The following is a 25,334-nucleotide window of genomic DNA, read 5'->3' as shown; positions in this document are numbered from 1 at the left end:
TATTTTGCAAGAATTCTCGGAAGAATGCTATTGTTTTCCTTTAGGGAAGAAATGAATGGAATTAGCTGGGAATTATAAAAACATTCTGTCTTCTCAAAACCCAAAATTTGTCAAAAACAAAACTCATTTGTAGGACTGAACAAACTTTGAAAATGTTTTGATCAGAAATTTCTTTGGGTTTACAGAAGAATTTCTCATTGAAAGAGCCGAGAACTGCACTGGGTATCTCCAGTGAGCAAACAACCAAGATATTATAGGAAGGAACAGGTTCCCCCATTCACCCTTTCCTGTCTGCTTATTCACTTTTGGACTGGGGAGAAACACTGAATGGTATCAGCCCTGACTGCAGAATTTATGAGGACAGGGAAGAGTCAAAGGTTTGCTTTGCATCCCAATGCTTAGAAAGAACAGTTCTGAAATCTCATAAGCTTGCTAAAAAATGGGAAATATATTTTCACCTGTACTGGGAATGGAGAATGAGACTGAGAGGACAGGTGATAACAATACTTTAAAATGGTGTCTTTCATCTGTTTACCAAGTGAAATTTTGGAAAGATTTCCCTCCATATTTCACTAAAAACAGAAAATAAGATTAAAAAGAAGTAGTATGTTTTCACAGGAATGGCTGTTCTAGATTTTACATTTGAAGGCCTAATTCATTTGTGATTGTACCTGGTACACTTGATCATGTGGGGTGATGGCTTTCACTGGCGTAAGGATTCTGAATTTCTTACTTCCCCTTGTTTTACAGTAAACATAGCATTCATAGAAACAATGAATCACAATCTCAAAACAACATCCTAAGGCTACAAAATCTCTTAATATTCATGCTCTGGGCATAAACATAAAGGTTACAGCTGCTGTCTTGTCATATCTGTATATCCAATTGCTAGCTTGAGTTACAATTCCTTCCCTGCCTAGGCATTTTAAGCAGTCCTTTTTAATCACCTTTCTTCTATGTTCCCACATTTCTTTCAACTTATATAGTAGTATATTAAAAATCACAACCTCTTATAGAGAGCTGTACTATTATAGTTGACAGAGATTAGTGTTATAAAAGTATCAATTTAAGCTAATTGTTAACTGACTTCTAAATCTGAGCTTTTAATTTGAATGTAGGTAGCTATACAGGCTAGTTTTTAAAATAGCAATGCACATTCAGCCTCATTTGTTGAACTCAACATAAAGATCTATGTTGTACAATTTCTGCCAGTATTGGCCAAAGATTAACTTTCAAATCATGCACAAAAGCAAATTCCACACATGTAACCTTGCTAAAAAACATTTAGGGTCCAACTCCAGGATCAAAAGTCAAGCCAAGCAGTATACTAAAACCATTTAGGTAGAATCCTTAAGTAATTTTTTGTGTCTTATTTCAGGAGCAGAATTATTAAAAACCGTGGAGCTTTTAAATAAATTGCAGCTCATTTAGGTTCTGAGCGACTGAACTTTCAAGATCTAAAATCAATTAAAGTTCATTTTAATTGGACTACTTTCTGCCAATTCTTTATATGGAAAGGTATTTTTTCTGAGGGAAGTCCAAAGGTCTAATTCAGTGACAAAACAAAACAAAGCAGAAATTTCACTTTCACCATTGCATTAAATTGCATGTTTGCCAATGCAACATCTGCAACACTGTCACCCTGAAGCTGTGTCTGCTTTGTGCTCAGTTTAAAGCATCACACCCACCTTGCAGGTTACCACTGAACAAGGCTGCTGACTGAAAATCAAATGGTATCCAGCTAACAAAGCTGCTTCAAAGAAATGGTGGAGTCATGGCAGCACAAAGCCCAGTGTTGCCTGATCTGATACTGTTTCTTGGTGAAGAAAAACAGTGACACATGGGCCTGGGAGACCACACTCAGTTGGGTTTGGGACTACTGCCACAAGGAAGACTATGTCTCATTCACAACTATGAGAGAATTTTATTAAGTGTGCTCCCATGGCACATCTCACGAAGAATTTTTTATGACACATGCAGTTTGAAATAATGGCAACATACTGGAACAGACCCTACTGCTGTACTCACATTGAGTACTTTATCATACATGCTCTACAAATAGTTCTAAGAATCTGGCTCCATGTGCTGCCAGAAGCCCATACTGCATGATATTTCTACATAAATGTATATAATTGCCTTATGCTGTGCTGTGAGTCACTTCCACATCAAATATTCTTTGAGAGCTTGCAGTGACAATAACATGGCTTTTCTGATGCATAAAAGGAAATTTTGCAACTTGAAAGCACTTCCAGAGTCTAATTTTTTGATGGTGTAAAAGAATTAGGCTGTCATGATGTTTAATAAAAACTTAATCTGCAAGCAAGGGTATATCTCATAACAAGCCAATAAAGTCAGAGCTTTGCAACACTAACAGTCTAACACTAGCACCTTTTCTTCAGCTTAGATTTTCTTGCGGTGGCCTGATATGCCACACAGCATACATTTGCAATTTTGTAATTTAAAGAAAAAAACCTTCCAAACTCTTAGATGCATATTGCTGTTGAACCACAGTGACAAAGCATAATGTTGTCTTATAACAGAGCTTGGTCAGCTCCATAAAATACTCCATACACAGTTTGGAGTATTGTGGGTCTAGAGTAAAAGGGAAAACAAGCCAAAAAAAATGTGGCAACACTTTTTTTTTCCTGCAGCTATTAAATGCTTTTGAAATGTTTGATCTCAGAGGAAATTCTGGTTTGAAAAGCAACCCCTCTATTCATTAACAAAAACTGTTACAGTGTAAACACTGAGCAATTAGTTAATAAATGTATAATGAGATGGTAAATCACTCAGCATAATATGTTTTCTGCACTAAATTATAACCCCTCACATCTTCTTGGGGTCACATCCCTGGCTATATTAGAACCAATTTGCCTTGAAAAGCAAAGTGAAAACCTTGCTGCAAACAAAGCAAAATAACACTTCCATTTTATTTGATCAATGCTCATCAGACTTTTCTGTAAATGCCTGTATTTCAACCTTCTAATTTCCATGAGTTGTTACAGCAGGTTCACCAAAACATCATTCGCTAATCTTCTAAATCTGTCCTGTATGCTCAGCTTCATGTGACAAAAACAAAGCTCAAACGCTCAGCCCAGAGAACAACAAAATGCCCCTCAAGTAATAAATTTAGATTAGTACAAGTTATCACAGATTCCACAGGCATATTTAGAGTTGTTTCATCATGAAAAAATGCATTTTAAGAACTATTATGAATTGATACTCTTCCATTTTCAGGAATTCAAACTGAAGGAGAGTTTCAGAAAGCTATTATATTGCAAACAAAAGGATCATACTGAAATCATTACTAACCTGAAAGTCTCAAAATAAGTGTTATCTTTTCAGCTTGTTTTTTTGCTTTGTTTTGGGTTTTTTGGTTTTAATCTATAAATAAACTTAATGAAAAAAATTACTATTTCCACTAAAAGTTAGTAGAACAAGAAAGGTTTTCATTGTCCTCCTCATTCTCTTTTATTCACAAAAATCTAACACTGTGAATTACAATACAAAGACAATACATTCACAAGTCTAGTAGTCCAACCAGTGATAATTGTGAGCTCTTTCATTACAAGAGACTTACAGTCACATCTTGAAACTGGAGGCGCATAGCGGAGCCTGATGGCTGTGGTCGGCTGGTGATCTCCAGGATGGTCCTTAAAAGAATGTCTAGCAGACTGTTTACAATCACATCAATTTCTTCCAGGACTGATTTTTCCTTAAATAATAAATAAAACATTTAAGATTTTAAAATAAAAATATGACCGCAAGTATAATTCCTTTGATGCAGTTTTAGAAACTAATTACAATTTCACTATGAATGCCACATTCAAGAAACAAGGACTAACCTCTAATTCAGATATTATTTAATTCTATTAATTTTTTTCCTAACAGTTTTCCATTAATTGCATCACATAGGACAGTTACAGGGATGACTTTGAATATGTAAATTTTCAAATTACCATCGCTCTATTTTCACTTGACATTTAGAAGAAAGCAGTAAATAATATACAAAAACTTTTCGGGCAAGATTTTTATAGGTAACATTCATATATCTTCTGGGGAAATTGCCAAGAAAAGCTTAAAATCTGAAAAGCAAAATCCTGTTTTACACTTTGAAACCATCACCAGAAATAAGCAGATGGTGCTCAACCTTCAGGACACGCTTCATCAGTAAGGCCCAGCTACGCTGCTTCCCATCAGCTGAGTAGCACAAACAAATTAGTCATTTATGTGAGCCTGCAACTGCTTGTACACAACATCAAAACAAAGGAATCAAAGTGCTCACTGCCAAAACAGACCGTGAATACCTCAGTTACCAGCATGAAAACACTGGATAAAGTCAAGTTGTAGTTACTTCTCCTTTTTATTCAGATGGAAATATGTTGCCCCTGCTTCAAGACTGTTTTAAGTCTCCACTGCAGCAGAAACCACCATCTTAATCTGAGCAATTTTATCCATTGTTTAACACGATCCTTCTTCACAGAAAGAAACACTTGATAATCAAATGCACACAACCAAGCTAAAACTAAACTGACAAAGAAACAGATCAACTTTGCTGACATTGAGGTGTAGGAGTGATTTGGGTTTTTTCTTTTGTTTAATTTTGCTTCCTAGACACCCTAAAGCATATGATTTGTAACAACACTCAAAATTCCTTTTTGGATTAAAGTTGAATCTAGTGTCAAGCCATGTTCTCTATCACTTCATCTAGCATCAAAGAACTGTTTAACCAGCCTCTATAAAAACAGACAGTACACAGCATATTTAGGAACTGCATCCACCATGACGACCCTTCTCTTTACTACTAGAAACTATTTTTGGAATGAGCAATGGCTTTAATTTTCAAAGCTGTCTTACTGCAAATGCACTTGTTCCCTCAATCTCCAAATTATCTGGATTATAACGGAAGGAATGAAATTCTGTACTGGTACCAAGAAACATGTCAAAGTCACCAAGTCGTCAATAATCTCAATTACTCAAAGAATACTAAAATAGAAGCTGCATATCCTGAACATTTTGGAGATTTTTATGTAGATATCCACTTGTAATTGTGCACATCTCCGGCTTGTGACTCCAAATGGAAGATCTCCTGAAATTCAGACCAAATACGTAAAGTTTTCTCCCACGTCAAAACCACAGCTCTGCTTTAGTATCTATCACTTTGTCTTGTGATGAGATTTTATTCTTATCCAGGAGCAGCTGGAAGGAATACATTGTTACAGTGCCAAAGGTGCAAGCCACATCCATATCAAATCACTGATGGAGCAACTTTAATTGCTGAAAGTGGTATGAAAAGAAGAAGCACATAAAGGAGTTCGCACTAATGCATTACAAGGTAATGTATGCTGGCCTTGTGTCCTAGGGTGAGGTTATGATGCTTGTATCCCCAATCATGTGTTCTGTTAATGCTGGATATTATGTTCTGTGCCTTCAAGACTGGCTCTGAAGAGCAAGGTTTGTTATCAGCCTGCTCCCCCATGGCTGGTGGGACAGAGAGATGGGGCAGTCCATAGTGCAGCTTTTGCTTCTTGGCTTTGCTTTTTGCTGCTTGCTTTGCTTTTGCTCCTGCTGTGCTCCTGCTTCGCTTTTGCTTTTTGCTTCTGCTTGTTAGTTAGTTCAGCTAAGCAGTCCACATTTTCCCAGGACTGTTTTTTCCTTTCCTTTTTGGAAGCACTCAAACCTGCTCCGGACTGGGACCTGGGAAACGCCAAGAGTTTACATCTGGTGGCTGCAGCAGCCATCCCCAGCGCCGGAGGGAGCGACAACAGTGTGACCACTCCCAGGAGAGACTTTCTGAATTGGACATCCTTTTCAGATTGGTGAAAGTGTTGTCATCTGGTATTGCTCCTTTTATGTGCTGGGGGTGTTTTTCCCATTAAATAAACAGGTTCTTTCCACTTCTCTCTGAGGAATCCTTCCCGAAGTGGTGGGGAAGGGTTTGCTTTCTGGGGGGAGGGGGGGTGCTCCCTTTGGAGGTTTTCTCCCAGATTTGCTCTAATCCAGGACACCTTGACATGCATGTATTGCACTAATTACAGGCAATGCTTGGTTTTAATTGCCTTGTATCCTTGTCTGTCAGAACCTATCATCACCTTCCCACATATGCAGCTTTCACACATTAATTCACAAACATCAGAAACTGGCCACAAAGTTTATCGACTAGCAACCAAGTGCAATCTCCCTTGCAATACTCACATCAACCTCTTTATCTAGATCAGCCCTGTGTCCCCTAAGAATACACAGCCCACAATAAAAAATATCCCTAAAGAAAGTAGACATTTCTTTCTTCCCAACACAATGCTCAAGAAGTGCAAAAGCTTGTCAGAACACTATGTGATACAATTAAAATACTAATGCATGGAAAGAAAAGGGTCATGTAAAAATCAAAATGGCATGTTTATGCAGATTCATTACACAGAGAACTCCTTAAAATGCTCTTGGGCAAGGTCCAGCTTGTGTCATTAAATGTCACTGAGCCATATAAAGAAGTTCAAGTGGATGTGACATGGTGTTTACTCACTGAGCTGTTCTTCTTGATGAGGCAAAATATGTTGCTAAGGATACGGGCACACATTATAAGGTCCTTCTGCTCTTGTAAATGCATGTGGAGATGATGTAAAACTACTGGAAGGAGAATGCATCGAGAATCTGGAAAAAATGAAAAATTTCACAAATAAGAGCATCTCATAGAGTAATTTAATTTTAATACATCTATAACATATGTCTTCAGTCCAAAACTGTTTCTGATAAGCAGAAGCTCTTGCTAGCATTAACAAAAATTTTTGATAAGCAGAAGCTTTTACTTCACAATCATAAGCAAATGTTTGAAGAGTAAACAATATGCTGAAAGTCACTATGTTATATCACGGATGAAGAAAAACACCACTGTGTGGAATATACTACATATAAAATAAATTTTAAGTATTTATTGAACTGTAATGCAAAATTAATAAAATGCAGAACCAAACCACCTGTATTCATAACAATGAGAAATTATGCTCTGGTGTTCCTGCCACATGACAGGATCCATTTATACACCAGGGTTATGACAGACTTCAGCAGAAACTTAGGTTATTCTACAAAAATGTTCTACTTTACAGACCAGCAGCAGTATTTTCAGATTTCTTTCAGAATTTTTACTTTTCCAGATTCCTCACTCCAACTGAGTATGAGCAACTTAAATGAGTGATTTCTACATAAAATAATTTGCCTTTCCACTCTTTCATTTTCTAAACACAGCTCTTTGGTGTTATTTGCAGTCCTGATTTTACTGAAAATTATGCAAGAACATAATTAACATGCTACTTATTTCTGCTTCTTTTTATTACAATCAAACAAAATATTAAATGGGAAGAACCCTAACACTTACACTTGTGATAACACTTTGAACACCTACTCACAACTTGATAAATGGGAAGGATATTACCTGTTTTCATTTTGTTGTTGTTTTAAAATCTTTTCCATAATTAAGAAATTATATTCCCATAGAAATGTACTTGAATAATTTCCACTATTAAAACTTTAATGATTATAAGCTGCATTATAGAAATATATTCATCTACTCCCTTTGTTCATTAATACAATTATATGCTAAAAATTGATTTCTCTAGCTGGAAAATTACTCTTTTAAAACAATTTTGCCATGCAGGTATGGTTTGTGGATTACACTTTCTATAAACACTTTCCCTACCTCAATTATTTCCTCTACTTTTTCTATGAGGAAGAAGAAGATATATTTATTCTGAGATTTTGTTTAATGTTTCTTTCGCTTACTGAAACACAGCACTAATCTTGTTATGCTTTACTATTCCCTTGTTTTCATTGTCTAGTCATCTGTGTAATAAAGACAAATCATATGGACAAGGCCATTTGTACACACTATATTTATATATATGTATATTCATATTTTTGAAATAAAAGCTTGCTTGCTCTCTTTAAATGTTTCATGCTTATTATTTATTCAGGTGTACCTCTGTATCTTCCTACTAAAGAAAATAATAAACAAAGGCTGTAAGGCAGTAGGCAAATGACCATCAGTCAGCTGAAAACCAGTGGTACAGAAACCCAACACTGGGCAATAAACAGCCTTTCTCCAGTGACTGCTTATTCTGCAAGTGCTTCTGCAGGTTTCTATCAGGCCTGCCATGAGATTCCTATCTGCCTGTAGCACCACAAATGGGGGGAAGTTTCTCAATGAAACCAAGGCAGCATATTCTTTTTCTCTACCTCAGAACCTGGCTTAGCCAAGGGTTGTCCCTGGTGTTCTGAGATGTCAAGTGCACACAGCTGCCACTGACCCATCCACTGCAAGACTTCTGGGGTCCAAGGGCGACTGGGCAGGGAAACTGCCAGTGCAGACCTGTAGTTAGAAAAGTGCCGCCTTCTGATCCCCACTGCTAAATCTGCTTATTGATTCCTGCTGGATGAACAAACAGAGCTAGTGCCTTCAGCTGAAGCAATAAAGCAGGATTTTTCTATTTGTATAAAAAAGACTTAGCCCCTGGATTACAGAGGTGGCTCCTTTTCCCTGCATTCTCTTAGGCCTTACACGTATTGAATTCTTGACTATCTGGCAATCCATCATCAAGAGACACAATGAAGGGTTCACTGTGTAAACCAGCCTGTGATTCTGTGGCTGGGGTACTGTGCTGGCAAGCAGTGATAGAAAGCTTGATCCAATCACTACTCAACTCTACAACTGTCACAGAGCAGTAATAGTAGCTCTTTCACACATTTTGGGTATGAGCATTATTGTTTGGGCCATGGGTCCTCTCTTGCAGCCACAACTCAAATACCTCAGTCCAGAAGGTCAGAAGAAACCAGGAGCAGCCCTGTGCCAAGGTGTTTCTTCCTGGTTTCTTCTTCTTTAGATAGCCTCCTGATGAGCCCACACAGCATTCGGCACCTCACCTGAGGTGCCATCTACTCTGTGCACTGCTTACACATAAGTGCAGCATCATGAACTACGTTTTGAAGACCAAAAATCTTGTAAATAGCCAACTCTTACACACAACATAACCTGAGGCATCTGAGGCAAAACTGAGCATCCTCATCCAACTGCTTCAAGTATCCCATTTTTGCAAAAGCTTCATAAAATGATCAGAAATTCTGTTTTGCCAGACCAAGTGGACTAGCAAAAAGCACCTTACAATGACTTCCATCTATTTATGGGAGGCAATAGTGCCAGTTATTGAAAAACAGCCACTACATATATCACACCTTTAGATATATTCCTTATAAGCCCAGAATCTAAATACATCTCTGTCTTGATTTGTTTAGGAGGAAAGATGTAGTGGTATTACAGAAAAGGAGAGCTGGTTCATTCACCTCTGGAATCACCAAGGACTAGGTGAGGAAGTTTGGAGAATATTTGTCTGAGGTTATTCTTTTTCCTGCTAATTGTCAGCTGCAATGTCAGCCACTAGATATAGAAAAATTAATGAGTGCAAGGAAGGGTGCAACAATCAGAACTCTGAGCCATCACTCACTGTCCTAATTTTTCTTCTATGCAGGAAGTCAAATTAGCTGACTGTTTTAAATGCTAATATTTGCCCTTTACAAATATTATACAGAAAGACAAGAAAAAAAGCATGACACAGAGCTTTTCAAATATGTGCTTGGCATAATTAGAAAGAGGGCAATCTTAGACTCTGGGCAATCCTTGTGACTTTCCTATGCAACATTAACATTTAATACACAGCACATCTTTCCTCCCTAATTTCCATATAGTGGTAAAGTCTCTGCAGAGACATACTTTTTTCAGTTTAGCATATTTTAAAGAATACTTTCAGAAGGATGATATTAGTTTCAATTACTGTATCTAAACAGATGGTCAAAGTTTCAGCCTGCTTGGATAAATTGAACCCTATTGCCTTCAGCACCTGCTGGCCCAGGTACAAAGCAGACAGTGTGAGCTCCTCATCTGCAGGCAGCCCAGAGTAACCTTACCTGGGTTAGTGTACAGGTGACTCTCCACAGTTTTCCCAATGCTCTGCAGTTTAACAGCTTGCAGGGATTCATCCCCATGCATGACTGTTGGCAAGCTGCCCAAAGCATCGTGAACCAAATTCGCCACTTCTCTCACATCAAAGAGCTTCAGAAGTTCTGAGTACACTGATGGGAATGAGCTGAGAAACACAGCCTGGAGGAACAGGGTAAAAATGGACAGTCAGAACAGTTTTGACATTTATAGAATTTAATAAACTATAGAAATTTAAGTAACTCTAGAGAAATGCCTGGCTTCCAGGGTAGGTAATAGCTTTAAAAATTATCTTATTTTCAGAATGAATAGCCTCACATTCATTAATGAACTCACACTTGTGACTATTTCCTTCAAGTAATATCTAATGATTGTTAATTTCTCCCAGGACAAAGTGCAAGTTCAACTCTGAACAAAAATATTTATTCTTTAAATACACTTATGCCTCTATGAGAGAAAATTTTTAAAAGTATGTCAGAATCTAGCTGATATGATACAAAAATATTTGTGTGGTTTGGATTACTTTGTTTTAATGTAAGTAATGCAACAGCCTCTGTATCTTCCATTTTTCAAATACTGAACATTTTTATTTTGGAGTGAGGCAGCACTGGTAGTCTTGGTTCCCTTCAACAATCTTTAAAATGGGTTAGAAAGTCATTGATGAATACAAAAAAAATATACCATAAAAATAAGGAGAACAATGCCAGAGAAAAGAAGCTAAAACAGACATTCCCTTCTCTAAATCCTGCTGATTGTGAAAAGTTACTTACAGACTCACACTGCTGGCCAAATAGGCTAATGTGGGTTAAAAATACTGAAAAAGAACTCTAAATGTATTTGTTTGCATCCTTTTGTTGTCTTTTGACTCCAGCTGGTTACACTATATGAAATGGAAGAACTTCCTTTCTAACTGCGTTCTCTCTGATTTGCCATTTTCTTAGTGGAACGGTTTTCTACAGAAATTTGGGGAGCATTAATTCTTAACAGGATCTTAACCATCTCTGTTTACAGAAACGTGGGAAGAAGATGGTATATTTATAAGCATTTAATGTAGAGTGCTGTTTCCTGTGTTTTGCCTCTACAATTCAGCACTAGCCCATTTTTGTAGTCTCAAATGAAATAAAGATATCATCTGAGTATTAAACCATATGGTTTTAAAAATTTTCTGTAAAGCATGAAAACTCTGATAGTAGTCTTTTGTATGGCTCAAATCCGTCAGTGTGTTGCCTTTTTGTTGCAAAGGTTTCATACCTTCTTGGTGATTTTCATGAGCAGCTCCTCACAGCCACAGCACTGACTCCTTCTCCTCTGCACAGCCAACAGACTCCATCTAACATCTCCACCAGCCAACCTGCTCTTTTATAATACCCCTCTTAATTGGATCCAGCTGTGGCCTATTAAGGGCAGGCTTGTTCTTAATGCTTGATAATTAGCACAGCTGTAACTCCTTAGGGGTGAGATTACCTTCACCACTATCTCTATTCTTTTACATTCTATCTATCCACATCTATCTATCCACATCAGTGTGGTTAAACTTAGCAGTAAAAAGACCAAAACAGATAACTTGTTTTATTTGTATCCATAATTATTATAACTCAAAATAAAATGTCAGCTTTAGGATTATCTATTCAAAGCATATTTAGAAGGTGCTGGTATGAAAATTTCACACTGTAGGATGGAAAGCTGAAAATGCCACTTTGCTCTGGCAAAAATACATTTCCTTTCTGAACAGGCATTTATACTGTTCTTATTTATTCTGAACATTTTTATACTGGGTGTGGAAAATGCCAACAAGCCATAAAACTTACCTGTAGCTGGGACAAAGCACTAGTTCCTTTGCTCTCCTGAGACAGGAAGAAGCGTACTGACATAAGGAGCTCTTGAATACAGCAGCGAAATTCCTCCTCATTTTGTCCGCCAGTAGCAATAGAGAATAATCTTCGAGACTGAACTATGTATTTAAAGATATATTCCTGTGCCTGTAAATGCCAAAATCACAGACAACTCACAAAAATGCACATGCTTATCTCCAAACAGAACACAAGCAATGATTATATCATTCAAATAAAGAGGAGTCTGAAACAGGACCCTGTTAGTTAATTTTGGTAAATTTCTCTATTGAAACACTAATATATTACAAAAAAACAAAACAAACAAGCAAAAACTCAACACCACTTTCCTTTCCCAACACCTCCTCTCCAAAAAAAGCTTAAATAAAGTTGCAAAACTGTTGGAATGCAAATTCAACATACTGCCCTCTCTTATTGGCAAGACACCAAAGTTCACAGCAGCACAGAAAGGTACCTCACTGATATTTTATTTCCAAATTGTAGCACATGTCCCAAATGGGATAATTGTGTTGCACAACTCAGCCTGATGGCATGTTATGCTCTTCTGATGGTAGAAACCAGGGCAACAAGAACAACCACAACCACCATAATTTTTAGAATTCTACGGTGTCAGGACTGAGCCATTAGGTGAGCCATGCGTGTCTGCCATTTAGATTCATGTAGTGGATGTTAATACCACCAGTGTAATCTATATTTGATTCCTTTGCCTCATTCAGTAAAGAACACAGAGCTCTACAGACGAATGGTAGTAAGCCTCAATGGTCAACTTACTGACAAAAGAGAATAATGAATAAACTGACTGCACTGAAAGTCTGCAGCCCTCTAGAATTAGTACTACAGTTCCATCATTTATATATATTCTGCTTCATTCCCTAAGTTAAACCATGTGTACTGTATGAATACATCATTCAACTATATAATTCAATAATTTTTATTACCTTTAGTACTTCCTGTATGTGATCATGAAGCTCCACCTCAGTGACTCGATCAATATGCCACTTCAGTACTTTTATAAGATCTCTATAACAGCACATCAGAAAGTATTACAACACAGAAGTGGGGAAGGGTTAACTTTGCACATAAAATGCAAACCAATAGCTGTCATATGAGAAACACTGGCAAAATAAAAAATAGATCACTAGATTTCACTGATCATCACAGACTCAATAGTACCCTTAGTTTTAAGTCTGCTGAAGAGCACCTAATAGATCTCTGATGAATGGCCAATAATACCAGCATTAAATATGTAGCAGAATGATTTTTAACAGGGATACACCATTCCCTTAACCCAATGATTGATTCTTTTAGTACAGTAAAAACTGTCAGTATTAAGTCAGATAGAAAAAGTACAAACTTCACCTGTATGCAAGTGCCCCTGCAAAGTGACTTTCAATGTAAGTGTCCATTACTGGCTTAAAGTGGTGAAACTTGCTGTCCTGCAGCAAATTTATTATGTGAACCTAAATGTGAGAGAAAAAGAAAAAAAGCCCAACACATTTTTTTTGTTTTACTTGGCTTTTAGCTAGTGTTAAGCATGATCACAAAATGAAACTTACCAAGCAATCAAATACTTTTGATCCATATTTTTGGGAATTTTCGTCTAAAATCCCAAATAAAGTGTCTAGTGTATCTTGAAGAAACTGATGGGAGAGAATAAGAGTGTTATTAACAAGATACTTCTGTGACATGGAAATACATTATTTCCCTCATATCATCTAAAAGCATGAAAAGGTATATACCTTCACTATTTCTGAACCATCAATTTCTTTTAATTTTGAGAGGCAACCTGCAATTTTGTCTGGGTGGGTTCTCCACTTCAGAAGGTCAAGCATATCTCCTGCAAAAACAAAATGCAAGATTAAAGCTGGAAGCAAAGCAGCATTTCACAATTTAAATTTTACTATTACAGTCCACTCAGCAAAATTTGGCATCATTACATCAAAAGAAAACACATCCAGATTTGCTACAGTATGATGTTCCCAAGAATACATTTTCATTCCATTCCGTAATTGCTCCACCAATACAAACATAAGAACATGGTCCTGGGTCAGTAAAATCATTCTCCTGTGGCCACTCTATCATGCAATCTCATTGAAGGATGCCTTCCAGAGTTACTCTCTGAAAGCTAGAAACAATGTCTTAATTGCTAGCTTGAATGTATTTGAAGCACTCATGTTTCTATGTCTTTTTAGAGATCAAACACGATGCCTCTAAGATCCCACTTGATTAACAAGTAAAAAAATCCCTTCTGGAAAATGAACTATTCTGAGCTAAAAAAATACCTGAGTATGTCCAAACTACCACCTGTTTTAATTCCTTGTCCTTCAGCTTTCTTAACCAAAATGAAAACTACATTACAGATAAGATTACATCATTTTCTACATCATTAGCAAGCTCATACATCTCTTGTAAACATCTGACATGTTCTAGAACTTGAGTGTCTTTTAGATAGACATATTTATGTCAACAATATGATGCTTCTGTTTAACACTATTCAGCTCCCTTGATAAAGAAGAATCCCCAGAAGTGTCCACTAGGATATCCTGCCTTTTCTACCATTAGAGTCAATCTAATTTCTATTCTTTCTTATTAATTATTTAAGTCAAAGTTACAATGCTTTGCTATATCATACTTTGATTTTGTCCCTCTCAACTGATGAGATCTTTCAACAACATATTAGCAGAAAATTGTCTCAGATTTTAATGAAGTTACTCTCATCTCTACATCCTTCCAGTCCTTTAAAACAGAGACAAATCCCAGAGATTTCTTCATATCTAGTAATATTTTCCATCTGCTCAGGAAATTCCTTTTGCTATAGTGCAACCTTCCACTTCCATTTTAACTTTTATTTGCGTATTTGAAAATTCTTATTTCTAATCTATATGTTTTCTTATGTGCTGCATTGCTGAACTGCTGCATTTCCTCTTGACAGTAAATAAAAAAAATGAAAAGAAAGATTAAGAAGTTTATTCTGCCATGATTTGTCTTTGATAAATTCATCTTACAGCACACTTGAATTAGTTACATGTTGATTTTTTCATCCATGATTTCTTGTAAATACTTCATAAAATTCACCGTGGACGGATGGCCCAATGAATGTATCTGTCCTTCCACACATCTTAAATGTAAATTCTACATTTAATAGTCTTTGAAAACACATTATTGCTTCACAGAGGTACTAAAAAGCCCACCTTGCTATAAGATTGAGAATTTCTTGTTCCATACCATTTAATATCCTAAAATAGTTTTGCAAACTTGGCTTGGTTTTTCAGCAGTTTTTCCTTGCTGAACTCAGACACATCTGCAGAGCTCCTTTCAGGAAAGGCTAACCATATTTTTGACTGTTAAATTAAAAAAATTCCAAGTCCCTTTTATATTCAAGTTTGCTACTGCCACGCTTCACTGACTAGCTTTTCAGAAATTCTCAGTGTCTAGTGGTTTGAAGCAGAAAACCTCAATCACCATCCAACCCTTATATCAGTTTAAGCTAAACTACAGTCTAGGTGATCACTGCCCTGCACTGTGTTAGAAGGAGCCTGGGCTTCTGAAGTGCTCTCAGTAGTTATTAAAGTAAGAGGTTAATAGCAAGTTTTCCTCTTGGTTCAGCATCTTTTTGGCTGCTTTCTACTACAGACTGTTTTTACACTCAAGTAATACTTGAACAACATCCATCTTTGTGTCACCTCTTTCCTGATTTGCTCCAGGGAAGTTCCTCTATCCCACAAAACATGAAGTAATAATTTTTCCTTTATTAACATTAAATAAATCTCCACCTATATTCAAATTTTTCCATAGATGTTAATGGCAAACAACTAACATAAGATTCCACAAATATTTTGCTGCCTTAATTGCTTTTGATGGGCACAGATTGTTTTGATGCATTTTCATGTTACATTTTTGTTTTGCTTCAAAGCTGTGCTGGCACAGAAAAAGGAGTTCCTTGAGTTGCGCTGAGTGATGAAGAGTCCCACACATGCATCAGAGAAACGTCCCAAAGATCAAGGACAAATGATAGCTCTTATTATTCTTTCTGTCAGGAATTTTTAAGAAACAAGATTTACAAATCCAGTGAATACATTTGTCTTTTGGATAATTAAATGTACTTCCACACTTGAAGCCTCAGCTCAAGCTGACAAGTAGCAAGATTAGCTGAAGCTGTGAGTTTCAGAGCAGGAAAAATACTTCTTTACAGGTTTGCTGGAGGAACTTGGTAGAAAATAGTTAACACTCAATATTAGGGATTTGTTGGGGGATTTTAAAAGAAAAAGAAAGCAAATGTAAGACACCCACTTCAAAGGACTTATTTCAAGGGAAGTGCTAAGGAGGAAAGACATTCTAAGATAACATTAGCAAATAGCCTAAGTATAAATGACATGAATAGAAAATCTGACACGTGAATAACAAGAGGAACGGATAGCAGTGTGTCATGTAGTAAGAGACATGAGAATATAAAATTGTCCCCAGAAATAGGCCCACTAGGAAATCATAGTTTTGGAAAAGGGCAAAAGTCACTGATGATAAGTAATTCTGCTGAAGAATAAAGATATTTCCAGTGCATTATCTTCAAGATAATCAAGGCCTGTATATTTAAAACAGACTACATCTGACCTATTATCCCTACCAAATAAAACACGTCCCTTCTCAAAGCATGCAATTTAAATCCAAAGAGCTAGGTTTAATAGAAAGTTTAGAATCATGAGTTTAAGGAAGTGGTTTGGGATGATTTTCCATCTCTCTCATATAAGTCCTGAGACGTCAGAAATTGACTTGTTATGACAAATAACAATTGACTTGTTATTACACTTCAGGAGGAAAAGACTGAATTTCAGAACTGGCAGTCAGCATGTCTCTTCCAACAGGCTGCTTCTGTGGTCACCAACACTTCCTCCATAACACGAGTTATTTGGAAACCTGCCCAGTGCTACTTTTGTTTTATTGATTCACTGTTTTGTTTGGTTTTTTTTAACGCAGCTAGAAGGATTACGCCTCTGCCATGCTGTATGGTGTGTTGCTCTGCTGCTGAACAGCTACTGACCAGGGATGCCCCAATCAGAGCTGAGAAATTACTGGATGCCAACAGCTAAAATATTCAGACTTACTGGAAGGATCCTGACTCTCTTGCAGCCAACAATCCCTGCTATATGTCAAAAACTGAGAATGTTTTGGTAACTACTCAGTAGAAAAATACTGTGCTCTCACTCTTTTGGGGTTTTATAGAGTAATGAAAAATAACTACCCATCTAAGAGTATAATAGAAAAAAAGCTAGTAGAGCTTTTGCTAATATTAACTGATTAACTATCCAGGATCAAAAGGAAAAGAGAAGGAAAAACTAAATGAGAGAAAGATTAGATAAGGATGCGTTCTTAGCCATGATGAACGCACACACTCCCCTGGTTAGAAGGTCTCTAAAAATTATTTGGAAATATTCCTAATAACCCCTCCAGAGTAGCCAGGGTAAGGAAGTTATGGATCCCAACAACTAGGAGTCAGCCTCTGTCCCCCAGTCCCCATAATTTAATATGCATGAGAGCTGATGGCATGTGGGAACAATCAATGAGAGAATGACAGCTGAGTAAAATTTCCCAGCAAGTGAGTAAAGCTGCAGCCTAATTCAGTCACGCCCTTTACAAGTCTGGGTTTGGGGTCCTTCCCCACCCCACAGCCAGACAACAGAATAATTTTTAATTCATTTTCAGACTGGACATTGTTGTTTGTAAACAATGGGTGAATCTCTGAGACATTCAGAAAAAATCTCCAAACTTCAAAACAAATTAAAAAATAACCAGCAATTTTCAAAAAGATCAATACAAATGTTTACTAAGAAAAAATAAATACACAGATCTTTTTAATCCTGTATTTTTTAACACATAAGCTACATTCTCTCAGGGATAACTGAAGTAATGCTCACATGACCAAATATCCACATGCTTTGCTCTATGTTCATTTTCTGAGCATGCAATAGAATTTGGCAAATTTTTGTTTAAAAGAATCGGGATTTGGAAACTCACCAAGATGAACTTCCCAAAGAAGATCCTTGGAGAAAATATGAGCCTGTCTATTGAAAATATTTCCACCCTCTGAAGTACTGCTGAAATAATTGTTAACTCTTTCAGAGCTGAAAAGGGGATCGATATTATTCAGATATTCTACACCCTCTTACTCAGAATATGGTTAAAAATAGGAGGAAATTTTATGCCCTACGTCATACATCTATTTACAATAAGTACAAAATAACTCCTGTACTGTAAATAAAAATTAGTATTAGAACCCCAAACAATAGGGCAACTATTTATCAGTGAGACACTTGTAAGTTCCAGACAGCACTTTTATGCACGTGTAAGTACCAATAGATTAATGTAATTTCCTAAATCAAGGCCTTTAACTGAAGCAAATTTAGTCTCTGATTCCCTATTAGCTACCTTTGGGAAAATCTTTCATTAAGTAACTTTCATGACTAAGGTAATTGCTATGAAAATACAAAATGGGTGTGTGCAAGGAAACCAGCCACTTACTGGTTGCACAAAGCTCTATTTTGCACACTTGCTATTAAACGGTGAAAATTAAGAGCACTATTTCAACTTAAAAAGCTGCTCTAGTTTTTGTTAAACATTCATAACTAATTTGCAAGCAGTTAGCAATTTCATCACCATACACAGAAGATGGGTAAAGTCACAGATATTCACACACGAGAGATTGAAGTAATAATATAAAATTATGGGGCTACCAAAGAATGGTCAGAAACACATTACCAAGCAAATACACAATATTTAGAAATTTTTGGAAAATTGTTCCACAGTTTTTTTTTTTAGTTACAGGTAGTTCAGTTATGGTAAATAGACAAGAACCTCAAGAACTTTATACATAACACTGGTTAAGAACTTTACACAGAGCACTGCTGGAGAGTGTAACCACATGTATTTAAATCTGCTGCTCCTTATAGCCAGTGTATAAGACTGTTTTAAATAGAAAAAATGTTTGTTGGTTTGAAGAGAAACAAACTGCTACAGCCTAAAGCTAACAATAAGTAATTAATAAAAAATCTACAACAAACAGATTAAGAGGTTTTATAAAGCAGCTGGGTTTTGATAGTTGATTCCAGAAGTGCTGCATTTGATTCCAATATCACGGTCATCTAAAAAGCATTCTCAAACTACTTAAAAACAGTGGTTCATCATGATCCATTTGTTCCCATCTGGATATAAAAAAATTATGAAGAAAACCAGTTCACAAAATAGATAGAACATAAGCTATTTTTGAGTACATCCATGCTTGCTTGGCATGGAAAAGACTAGCTATCACACTCATTTCAGCTCATCTTGTTTTAAATAATCAACATTTCCTACCATTTTGTGTGAGTTTGGTGGAGCAGAGAAAGGATGTAATCCAGAAGGACTCTTTAGTGGTTTTTACTGCTTGGCTGTTGTTTCCTAGGGATATTCCCTTTGAAAAGGGGAGTTTGAGGTAGCGACCAGAATCCTGAAGGTTTGCATTTTCCTCACACTGTGGAAACAAACCAGTTAAAACAACTGTACTGCAGAAAACAATTGACCAAATCTCTAAATTACATGAACAATTGTTTCTCTGTCAGAAACTGAAGCATTTCCACTATGCCTGTTGCAACTTTTGTTTTAGAACATAGCATTCAAATTTAACAAATTTGCACAGGTTATTAAATTAATAGCTACAAATTTTCATGTTGAAATCTAAACTTTATCTGGGACCACATAAAATCCTCTAAACAAAGTGGCAATTCTTATATGTTGAAAGATAATTCCACAAAATTAAAATAACTTACCTTTGTGAAATTCATTGCAACACAGTGTGACATAATAGTAAGACTTAGGTAAACCATTGCACTGAAATACATACCTAGATTCAATTGCAACTGTATCAGGAAGGTGAATATTAAACAATCAGCAATGGATATTTTAATGGTGACAAGATTATCACTCTTTCTCAGCTTCATGTCTCTGGGCATTTAAAGTAGGTTCCACTGGAATCATTACAGCTAATGAGTGCTAATTCAAATTACCTTGTGTACAATTAGTTCATGGGTGCCATCTGGCAGAGTCCTCCCATTTTCCTGCATCAGGGGCACGAAAGAAAAGCCAAACAACTTCTTCTCACCCTTTTCTTTTGCTGAAATGCATATATAAATAGCAGCAGTTAAAGATAAGAGTGTACTTTTTAGACAAAATAAATGTATGCAACGCAACATAAGAAAGTATACTGGAGCTGCAGCCAGTCAGACAAAGATTATCTTGAATTGCTGTTCCAATTTGTGCATTATCTCCTGTAATGTTCTTTCTTTTTTAATCTCACTTTAAATCAGTAGGGAATATTCTGAAATAATTTAGTATATATTAACAACAAATAATGTAAGCCACCAAATAGGCAATCTTAGCAACATATAGAAGTTTATCCTCCTCTGTGAAACCTGTTCCTCATGCCTTGGAACGCAGAATGTGGAACCAGTCAGCAATTTTTACCTCAAAATTATCTCTAAAATGTTTAATAATATTTTTAAAATTTTAGAATTTTGTTAGTAAAAAAAGCATTACAGAGAAAGTTCATGCAGCTGTCTTTTCCCTGAGGCGTTACAGAAACTCGTGTGCTGACTGCAGCAGTAAGGGGAGGACCAGAAGTCATGAGCACCACTCACTGGAGCAGTGCCGGAATTCACAGCGGATGTGAGCTCCTCTGAACTTATCCACAGGAATTGGAAGTTTCAGCAGCTCAGCCCATCTGGGACCATTGTTGTGATAAAGCACAAAAGAATGGTACTCGCTGGCTGGTGGCTCTCCGGAGCCAAATGAGATAAAATCCTAATGAAGAAAAAATATGATTAAGGATAGATTAATTCACTGGTAAAATGTCAACAAGGATTGCTTTTCCAAGGAAGACTGTTTAATGTTTACACTCATCATAAATGCTCAGTGTGGTACAATGTTCAGTATCTTGTAACCCTCAAAAACAGCAGCACTTTTTTTTAAATATTTGCAATTAGAAAATTAGAAATTGCAAGAATCATTCACATAATTTAGAACAGAAGTGTTTATCAGGGTGTACTGTACTGGGTGATCAGGGAGGCCTAAGCAACAGATGTGTTGTGGATTCCCAGGACACAACATGGTCCTGCCAATGTTATGCCCCAGCAACAAAGAATGGAACTGAGACCAGAACAGCCCAGGCTCGAGATCTTCAGTCATCTAAAACAAGCCTGTAACCCTGGCACTGTGCTGGTATGTCCCAGCATTAGAAAATAAATGTGGATTCTGTGATCAGCAAGAAGCAAAATGTTGGCTGCCTTTACTACACCCATGATGGACTCCCCAGAGCAAGGCAGACAAATGGATTTGTCTAAAGTCCTGATTCAGGAATATCTATTAATTCTCTGTGGGAAAGGTAAGGTGTACCTTTTGCCATGATAATCTCAATATCATGTTCTTGTTTAATATACACACACAGAGATATATAAATAATGCGTGTAAATATTAAATGTATATGTATGTATATAAAATGTATCTATACTGGATGCCATGGATCAATTTGCACTATTTAACTTCAGATACACAAACACACAATTTGAGGCTGTGCAGCCTTTCTTCATTGTGCTACTCCACAGCCCATGAAATCATTCAGAACATATGAAAATACTACTTTCAAATGTAAAACAAAACAAAAACAATATGAAAATATGTGAGGAAAAGTTTGAATGTGAACAGAAATCTTTTTGGTACAGAAACATTTTGAGAAACAGTCATCTATTAATAATTAAAATTTAAACCATTGCCTGTTTGTAAGCCATCACCAGCAGCATACAATAAAATTTGAAGATGAGAAGGAACATTAATTTATGTTTTTTACTGCTATGTGGTGCTGACTTCTGCAGCAAGAATCCCATATTTATTAAAATCAGACACAAAATTCACAATTATCAAGAAAAGTTGTTCTGTGTAACAAAAAATTGCATATTTCTAAGAAGAATTCTTAGGAAATACAAGAGTTTCCCAAATTTGATCTTGCTTCAACATTTTCCAGCATCTTAATGGAATCATCAGTTATTTGGCTGGCAATTTTACATGTTTATCCCAATCATGTAATTCACCACAGAAATAAAACAAACATAGATTAAGGTTTTATATGGACATTTTATAAATGTTTTCAGCAAAGTGGAAACACCTGAATACATAAAGACAGCAAAAGATAACCATGTCTTTTCCAAAGCATTTTTGTATTCTTCAATCAGTGCCACAAAAGAAGGCATATAAATGAAAAAGTGTATCAAAATTAACTACAGCCAAGAAAAACATAAAACAAAGATACCTTTAAAATTTGGCCACTGCTGTCCACCACATGCATTGTCACTTCCACATTTCTGGCCACACTTTTCCCTCCTTTCTCAAATTCTCCTCTTTCTACAGTGATATATAAATCATTCCTCATTTCACCTATCAAAAAAACAAACAGAACAATGTGTCCAAAAGTCAGTCCAACTTGCTAACATTGGCTTTCAGTACTTCAGTAGATTTTAATTTTATCACACAAAGGATAGTGCTACACCCACAATTTATCAGTATTTTTGGATTTTAAGCAATAATGGTATTCATAAACCAAAAAAAGCAAAGGTCTTCATCCCTCTCAAAACTCAAAGATTATTTTCCATACTAAACCAGTTCTAGGGGCTTCTACTCAACTGTTTGGTCTGTCTGTCTTTTCATCACCCTATCTATACTGAATCTAGCATCTAGCTCCACCCAATTTAATTCTTCTTCTAATCTAAGGCAATGTTAATGTACTTCCTTTCACCTGTAATTGTTACAGTTTTCTGTTTAACTGATTACAACTTTTTTCTGCTTAATCGTAACAGTAAGTGTATTATTTTGCAAAAGGAAAAACCAAGAGGTTGGTGTTTTTCCCATTTGAAGGGCAGTCTTCCCAGATTGTGAGCATTACGATTTGTAATCTAAAAAAGTCTCAATATATTTTACATTAACAGGGTGTTCCAAAGCTTATGAGGAAAAAGCATGCTTAGTTATCTTATTTGTTACTTGTTGAAAAGGCTTCTAAGAAATTAGACTCTTCATCAGGACATTTAAACTACAAATCCTATACAGACACTACCAAAGTACCATATGGTATGTACAAGTACTGCTAGCATATCTAAATTTAAATTCTTTGCACATTCATGCAGTATCATGCTAAGTAATCTGTCAGAACACAAACAGATCTCATGGACTAGATCAATAGTAATTTTATTTTAGTTTCAGTTGACACAAACTGCAAAGTTTGATGAAAAGGGGAAAGAGTGGTTGCAGTGGGGATGGGACGGGGGAAAGCAGTGCTGGTGGTGACTGAAGTGCCATGGTAAGGAAGCCCCTGTTCTGTTTAAAGATGCTTGATCTATTTGTGAAGAGTCTAAACTAATTCAGCTCTTAACAAACATTACCAGAACTACTTGTGAAGCAGCTGGACTTTCCTTGTGAAAGGCAGAACAATGAAGGATGAACAGCATCATAATTAGGAGAATTTTCTAAAATTCTTATTTCTGGACTTTGCTGAAACAGCAACTGAGAATATATGTTTTCATCTAGAGAAATGCAAGTTTAGTGAAAGGGGAAGATCATATTTTAATAAGGCAGATTTTCACTCAGCACTGCTGAAGGTGTGATAGTTTAATATATTTATAGGTGTGCCACTTGTAAGGCAACCATGGGATGTGTATTTGTATTGTGAGTAAAATTAATTATAATATATATAACATAAAAAATTAATGTAGCTTCGATTTCTAGCTTCATTTAATTTTCAAGTAGAATTTGACTTGCTTGAACTTTCCACAATACTCTCATGTTTCACATACCTTGCATTTTACTCCATGCAACTCTCCAGTGATTTTCAAGTAACAGAAACAATGATCTTGCTATAGCCATCTAATATTTTTATAATATTATTACATCACTGGATGCAAAATAATTAAATGATTCCTCCAAAGCACCATCTCAATGATAAAAAGAGTTAAAGAAGAAATTGCCATATCACGAATCCCTCAAGACCCATGCCCATAAACAAGGGGGGAAATTGCTATTGTATTACCTTATTATCCATTAACTCCTGAAACAATCATGGACAGAGGCTAGAATACAGCTAGAGAGAATCAACAGAACAAACACTAAATCGTATTCACTTAAGAGTGTCTGAAGTCAAGAATGAAAGAGTTGAATTACTAGTGAGAGCAACCACCAGATCAGCCTCTGGTTCCTGGTGGGAAACAGGTTTAAAATAAGCAAAAAGTGATGGTTATTCAGGTGAGAGACTTGTAAGAAAAAACCCAAAAAACAAACAAAAAAAAACCCACAAAAAACAAAAAAAAAAACCAAACAAAAAAAAATCCACAAAAAAAAGTAATCTAAAAACAAAACCCAAACACAAACCCAAAGCTTTCCAAAGTATGTTATGAATGTAAGTAATGTAAAAGGATGAAAGGAAAGGATGGAGAAATTGTGGAATAAAAGATCAGCTACCGGATATGAAAACGGCAATCATAAGGACTCAAGAAGTCCCTTGAGTTGAAAATAGCTGGAGGCTGGGAGAGCATCAGGGGGTAATTACCATACTCACATGTGCATACTCAGCTTTTACAAAATGCCATTTTTCCATCTTCCTTAACAGAAATTCTCACTCCAAAAACTGAGATTGTCTGTTTAAACTAAGTTAGGGCATTCTTTTGTGGCTCCACTTCCCATAAAAAACATTCCAAATCCTCTATAAAGCATTCAAATATCAGCAAATTGCTCAATCTATCTATATTCCTTTAACTGTTCTTTCTTATTTATGGTAACTATAATTACACATTTGATTATAAGAATATGTATCATTTTTCTGTGGGATCTTTGCCTTTACCAGTACACCGGACAGATTAAATCAACTCCTTGTCACTAAGGTAATCAATTACAGCCATAAGTAGCACTGAAAGGCCAAGTCCTGCTGAATATCAGAGTTCTGAAGTAGACTTTGCTGAGAACAAATGGTATCTCCAGCTCAACCATCTGCATGACTCAAATAATCTTACAGGTGTATGTCTATTGACCCTTTACAGTGTCACACTTCACCAAATGTGAGGAATCAACACAAATAGGAAGGGCACATTTCAAACAGCACAGTTCGTCAGACTTTAATTACTGGCTGAAAACATACCTACAGAATTAAATCTCTATCACACAAGAGGCTTTAGATGAGATAAAAACGCAACACACTAATTCAAGCCCATTTCTGTGCTGAGAAACACAGTGTCTCCTTCTTCAAGGAAGAGAAAACATCCAGTGGCTGTTTTCAGCATGAAGTTTGGTGCAGGAATAAATAACTGAAAACAATATCAAAAATTGTGCTCAGCTTTTGAAGTGACTAACCTGCCTCTACCTATAATGATACTGAGTGGTATGAAAGATGTAGACCACCTGAAAAAGCATTTATTTCAAAACAAAGGGCAGCTCATTCCTCCCTGCTC

At 36.3% G+C, this 25,334-nt stretch overlaps 1 protein-coding gene across 4 annotated transcripts in view; it reads right to left on the bottom strand.

Moving 5' to 3' along the window:
• DOCK4 (dedicator of cytokinesis 4) overlaps positions 1-25,334 on the bottom strand; it is a 223,314-nt gene that overhangs the window by 59,923 nt on the left and 138,057 nt on the right. For all 4 annotated transcript variants that reach the window (XM_039726790.1, XM_039726792.1, XM_039726791.1 and 1 more), the window contains exons 14-25: positions 22,157-22,281; positions 20,493-20,655; positions 19,863-19,969; positions 19,174-19,330; positions 13,569-13,666; positions 13,386-13,469; positions 13,189-13,289; positions 12,768-12,849; positions 11,788-11,958; positions 9,949-10,141; positions 6,521-6,648; positions 3,581-3,715 (exon numbers count right to left, since the gene is read on the bottom strand). In XM_039726790.1, coding sequence (XP_039582724.1) covers positions 3,581-3,715; positions 6,521-6,648; positions 9,949-10,141; positions 11,788-11,958; positions 12,768-12,849; positions 13,189-13,289; positions 13,386-13,469; positions 13,569-13,666; positions 19,174-19,330; positions 19,863-19,969; positions 20,493-20,655; positions 22,157-22,281 — 1,544 coding nt within the window. The remainder of the gene's footprint in view (positions 1-3,580; positions 3,716-6,520; positions 6,649-9,948; positions 10,142-11,787; positions 11,959-12,767; positions 12,850-13,188; positions 13,290-13,385; positions 13,470-13,568; positions 13,667-19,173; positions 19,331-19,862; positions 19,970-20,492; positions 20,656-22,156; positions 22,282-25,334) is intronic.

The sequence above is a fragment of the Passer montanus genome, unplaced genomic scaffold, assembly GCF_014805655.1.
Source record: "Passer montanus isolate IOZ18808 unplaced genomic scaffold, ASM1480565v1 scaffold6, whole genome shotgun sequence".
Taxonomy (NCBI): Eukaryota; Metazoa; Chordata; class Aves; order Passeriformes; family Passeridae; genus Passer; species Passer montanus.
This window is presented reverse-complemented; position numbering and strand designations above follow the sequence as displayed.